A 6,225-nucleotide genomic window follows, 5' to 3' on the forward strand; every position below is an offset into this window, starting at 1 on the left:
GCGTCACGCACAGCGCCCCCCGGGGGCTCTGCTCCCTGACTGGACCTGCCAAGCAATGTGCTGGGAGGTATTTGGATGAGTTAAGACGTTCCCCAGCGACTGCAGCAGCTGTGTGTTAGTATGCAAAATATGTGGTTGGCATAGTTAAAATCACACACAGCTGTTTGATAAATCACTGGATTACCCCACCATTCTGAGCCGATAGAGACGAGAGAAAATAATAAACTCTCACGAGGGTAAAGCAGGTAAACATTTCTGTCACTGAGAGATAACAACAGGTAGACAGTCTGAGTTAATCCACTCAGACTTCTATTATGGTTTGATAGGAAGACAGATGGCGTCTCGGTCAGCTCGCCGCCCGCTCGCCGTGCCGATGGGAGGGTTTAGGATGCGTGTTTGCTCTGAATAAAAAAGCAGGAAGACACATTTCCATCACAACGTCTGAGCAGAAGCGTAGAAGCACGTAGCAGCGCTGCAGGAGGTCCGGTGAGTCGGCCCCACGGCGCTTCAAAGGCTTCGTGGCTTCCAATTTAGCCTCCTCCACCCTCAGCATTCTCCCCCTCTCTCTCCATTCATTCATTTATTTATACCCTTCCCTCGTCTGTTCATCACACAGCAGCACAAACCTCTCCATCTCCACCTCTTTCTCTTTTCTGTGCTCTAAGAGTGGAAGAAACCACCCCGGCTGTGCACCCGGCTCTCCACTCTGCACGCGCAGCCTGAAGAAGGCAAACACAAAAGCGCCTCCATAAAAATTAATAGCGGGGTAGAATTTACTCATTCAACCTGCTGTTATGAGAAAATGTGCTGCAGAAAGTGGGCCAATAATAGCTCAGAGTTCTCGTTGCACCGGGAAAAACTCAACATCCAGGCTGTTTTTTTGTTTTTTTTAGAACAGGCTCATTTATGAAAGAAATTATCAGAAGTAATCCATTAGTGATGGTTGGAGTTTTGTTATTTAATTACTTGTTTTCAGCTAAACTTTAGTGCTTCAAAAGATTAAAACATCAGGTTGTCTCGGCTGTCAGAGCTGCGGTCGGGTTGTTACCAAACTGAATGAATGTGTTCAATAATTCATGCTACTGTCAACACGGAACCAGAAACTTTTACAGATGTTATTTCTGAATGATCATAGGGTTAGGAAAGGCTTCAAGACCTGTTTCTTTTAATGTTGGGACCAGTAAAGTGGTGTCCCAAATACTGGTATCAGTTTCAGGCCCTTATACTTGGAACTGAAACCAACACTAGTACCGATACTCCACTGGCTTTCAGAGCAGCTGTAGGCCAACAAGGAAAGGGGAGCCACCTGGTTCTAAATAATGAAATAAGAATAAAAATAGTTCAGTTCTAACAGTAAGTACTCTGTATTGGTGAGCCCCAAACTGAAGTACTTGTCCTTGTATTTGTTTTGAGACAAACTCTAGTTTCAAGGGTTGGATCTTGTWGTTTGAGTACAACAGGAGATTGGTTCTTAAAGTGCCTGTGACATCAAATTTTTGTAATAAATATGAAAGCTTTTATGGAAAGATAACATTGATAAAATATTGCAAAAAAAAATTTCACGCAGCTGAGATGAACAGTTGTTGAGATATTTGCATGTGAAGAAACAGGAAGTGATGTCAAAGGGGAACGTCTGCATGTAAACAGAGAATCGCTACAATGGCCGACAACTCAGACTGTAGAGAASAATCTGATGTTTTTTTAGATTATTTTGAGTCACTATCAAAGAGAGATGAAGAAGAGTTAAAGTTTAAATATTATTGTTTTAAYAAACAAAGACTAGAGTTTATTTTACTAGCGTTCCCCTTTCATGTCACTTCCTGTTTCATTTAGGCTGGACCCAATGAGGTGTATTTATATTGAGGTAAAAATGCCTCAATGGCTGAACCAAGTTCAAAAGGAAATAGGCCATTTATGTGACAAAATGGGTAAAATAATGTCTTTTATGCCAATTTTCTTCAGTATAATCATGTTTGCTTTGACTTTTTGTATTTGAAGGGTAGGCATGTCCCAGGGACGTTAAGATGATGGCAGGTTAAACTAGACTTGGTCAAACACACTGAGAGTTATGCTTCCCCTCTAAGGGACAGTGGAAATAAACTTCGTTCAACTAAATGTCACGTTCCTCATCTCTTTGCTACATCTGAGCACCACCAAAAAACAATAACTGAGCTCTACCTGGTATTTCATGCACAGAAACAGCATTTTAACACATCCACATGTACGACTGACTAAATGTGAAACAAAAAGTATTAATAGTAAAAGTAAGAGTTTTACTCACTGTTTAGTTGTGGTAAGTAGCTGCTGTCTTGAATTCTGAATTTTCCCACTTTCCAACTGGGAATTCCCAATAGAATAGCATTTGAGTTTAAATTTAGGACTTGTAAATGGGGAATTCCCACTTCCCAGTACAGCTGGGCTGAAGCAAAAATGCAGCGCAACAGATTTTACAGTGCAGATTTCACCAGCTACTTTTGAACCCTGTGCAGCGCCCCCTACTGGTAGGATGCCATCATTTCACAGGTAAAATAACAGACATGCATGATGGGGGATGTATTTTATGGTCAATGGAGAATAGAGTTAGGGTTAGTGATTGGATCTTGTATTTAAGGTCAACTCGGGGGGGCGTTGGTTCTGATGTTTATGGTGAGTTGGTGACTTGGTTTAGAGGAGTTAGGTGGTTTAAAAGTGTTTGAGGTTTGGGACGGGTAAATTGAGAAATTAGTTCCAGTGAATAAAGACAAGTTTTATTAGATTTACTGGTTGGTTTTTATAGTTTAAGATGACTGGAGGGTCGAATAAATTGTGATAAATATCAAACAAGTTATTAACATGATGTACCTTTAGATATGAACACACTGGTGTGTTATTGTGGAAAACACACCCCCTCCTCACAAAATTAGACTTGTTTTCTCATGCAGTCTGGCTGCACAAACAAAGTGCGCAAAAACACACACAGACACACACACACACACACACAAAAAAAACAGCCATCTGGGAGTGAATTCCATTTCATTTCCCGGTTTAGTAAGGAGCAAACAGGGGAATCAATACAAGCCAGCTCCAGCTGTGCTGCAGGGGGTTCGGCTGCCATAGAGACAGATGTACCACAGCTACAAACTGCTGCTCTAATTCAATCCTCCGAAGTTAATTCACAACATACACAAACCCAGGATGAGCTCCGCTGTTGTTGCTCTGGTTGGAAAATGCGATTGTGAAACGACCGTGAGAGTATTGCAGCAAGGGTTCAGGACAGAAGACTGAGACTGGAACACACAAAAACCTCCTCACCTGAGCGCAGTACTGGGACTTGGCCACAGCTACCAGCAGCTTGAGGATGGGTTGGGACTGGGACACCAGAGGAGACACGGCATGGATGACGGCAGTGAACTTGGGGTACGGTTTGATACCTAAAGCAGAAAACAACTGTTAATCCTTCAAAACAACTTCAGGAAACATTGAGGCTTCCAGCACAGGCATCTGAGCTTTTATTTTGAAAAACCTTTCAAGTCTATTTTTTTCACAGGAAGTACTCGAAATGAGACAACCTGCTGGTGTGGCTTTATGTTGGAGTAATCAAACCTGAACATCAGTGGTGGGCATGGTTCCGTCAATCAGCTAACAGCTAACAATTTTTTCACTTAGTGGATTAGCTTTCTTGCTAACTTTACCARACCAATTAGCTTAAACTAAATTAAGTTTTTTCAACTTGAAGTCTGCTAACAGCACTGTAACTAATAAATTAAACAGGTTTGTGTCAGTCCCACCTGTCTACAGCTCAAACAAGAYGAAGACGTGTGATGCAGACATGTTKAGCAGTTTAGTGTTATTACCGTATTTATTCATGTATAATACGATCATCATTTTTTGAGCTTAAAGCATTAAAAATCTAATTATCAATAACTCATGTATAATACCACCCCCCACTTCATGGAAGATCTTTAGGGTTAAATTTCTAGTATTATACTGTACATGAATAAATACAGCAGTTATGTTTTTATTTAGCTGATTATGAGTTAATAAAGCTAATGTTTGGATTAGCTGTGCCCACTGCTGATTAAAACAAGGAAGAAAAAAGATAGAGCAAGACRAATTATAGAGGACATGTAACTTTTTCTAATTTAATTCTAATCTAACCTGAACCGGCAGCATGGAGACACAATGAATTTCTGACAAACATCTTATGAAGACRATTATCCCCAATTCTCAGACTTGGTAGGTTTGTAATGGAGAACTGTGGACTTCTTGAATTTGAGGGTGTAAATTTGTAACTCTTGAAAAGAAGCAGGTGGCAGATTTTAAATTTTGGATGCTGTTTTTCAGCCTTTAGCACTTGATGCTCTGGTTTTTTTTTTTATTTTGTGTTTTTTTTATCCTCCTGCATGTCTCAATTCCTGAGTGTCTGCAGCATCACTTCAGGCTGCTTCCAGACAAAAACACACTTCTGGTATGAAGTTTCAATGCAGCATTAAATCATGGATAATTGAAACCAGCAATATTTATCACATAGAAAACAGGCCTAACTCAATATTTCATAAGAAAACTTAAAAACGACGTCTCTATTTCCTGTTTGAGACTAAATATATTGTGAAAACTCATCCTAGTTTAGCTTGGCAGCAAATCTGTAACATCATTGGCCTTCATAATTTAAGATCTTGTACCTGAATGGGAAAAAAATCTTTCAAAAAGGTTTTTAAATTATACAGAAAGCTTCTCTAGAGAAGCAGTTTGTTAGCTGGTTGGTTGGAGTTCTGGTTTGGCAAAACAAAACAAAACCAAAACATTTGTGGCTCAGTCTTTTGTTTTTGAGGGAAAACACTGAAATAACACAACATAAAAAAGTGACACATTTATAATGCAATAAATCCTTCTGTGAATGCAAAATAAAAGCCTTAATAAGGTAAAGAAAAATTTATTTACCATTTAACGGCACTTCAATACAATTAAGATGSTAAAACGTAAAATATGTTATATCTTTTGTTTTCATGACAGCATTTAAAAAGGAAAACAGTGAAACAGTTTACTGCTGTGATTAAAGTTTTACTGRCTTGGTTTGTTGCCTAATAAAGTTTATTCCAACATATTTTATGTTTTATTAGGCAAATTGACTGTTTATGACATTATTAATGCTGAAAAAGATTAATTTTCTGATATATTTAGAATGAAATTAGCCAGAAATGTTCTTCACTCTTGRAGATAAAGGATGAAAGGTCACTTAAACAAATTCTCTGCCTCTGATTTTACTCGTTTGCCTGTTGGTGAGGAGCCTTTGGCTCCTAAAAGCCCCTCCATGTTTAATTACTTCCTCTTCTACAAACAGACACAGTAAGAGCCTCTCCATGCATTAGTCAGCTGAGCTCAAACTGCTGAGTCATATGAAGTCAACCAAAGGGCTCCTGGGTGACCCTTATTTTGAAGGTAGGTCTCCGTGTATAATGACCACGTCATATTAAAGCTTACGCTCTTAAGATKTTGAGATGCCAGGATCTGTCACACAGAACATTTAACATGCCTGTTTTGCTGTCGTAATTCAAAGGTCCCTGCCCACACATCATTTCCTGAGACCGGGACAGACTTGCGTCACATTTCATACACGTTGCATTATAATCTGCTTTAATTGCATCATCTGTCAATGGCRTCATGGAAGGACCATGAAATCTGAATTTGGTATTTCAGCCTATAAAAATATTGGTATGGATAAGATTAATAACATGGGAATATGAAAAGATACAAAACACGTTGTTCAGTTGAAAGATATAAAAACAAAAATAGGGTTGAAACTTCCAGGGTTCACAGAGCCATATTTCAGAAACCAAATCTGAGTAGGTGACCCAGGAAGGATGACGATTAGGAAACATCTAGACATTTGTATTCAGACAGGCTTTTAGCTAATTTTGTTTCATGTGTCTGTAAGTGTTTTTAAATGTTTTTGTTCTYCGTTTTCATTGTTTTTAGTTAATTTGCTCTTGATACACTGTGATGTTTGTGAAAGGTGCTATATAAATAAAGTTGTATTACTTATTGCTGAAACATTTTAGAGACTCTTTGGAGACTGTATTGAGACTCCATGGAGGTATTTTAGAGACTTTTTGGAGACTTGTTGGAAGCATCTCAGAGACATTTTGGAGAGTCTTTGGTGACTTCTTGGAGCCGTTTTATAAACTTTTTGGACTTCTTTAGATTTATTGTTTTGTGTGTGTGTGTGTGTGTGTGTGTGTGTGTGTG

General features: G+C 38.9%; 1 protein-coding gene across 1 annotated transcript in view; it reads right to left on the bottom strand.

The window, feature by feature from the left end:
* ext1b (exostosin glycosyltransferase 1b) overlaps nucleotides 1-6,225 on the bottom strand; it is a 136,864-nt gene that overhangs the window by 17,872 nt on the left and 112,767 nt on the right. The window contains exon 6 of the mRNA XM_014022448.1: nucleotides 3,292-3,410. Within this exon, the coding sequence (XP_013877902.1) occupies nucleotides 3,292-3,410 (119 nt within the window). The remainder of the gene's footprint in view (nucleotides 1-3,291; nucleotides 3,411-6,225) is intronic.

This window comes from Austrofundulus limnaeus, unplaced genomic scaffold (assembly GCF_001266775.1).
Source record: "Austrofundulus limnaeus strain Quisiro unplaced genomic scaffold, Austrofundulus_limnaeus-1.0 Scaffold330, whole genome shotgun sequence".
Taxonomy (NCBI): domain Eukaryota; kingdom Metazoa; phylum Chordata; class Actinopteri; order Cyprinodontiformes; family Rivulidae; genus Austrofundulus; species Austrofundulus limnaeus.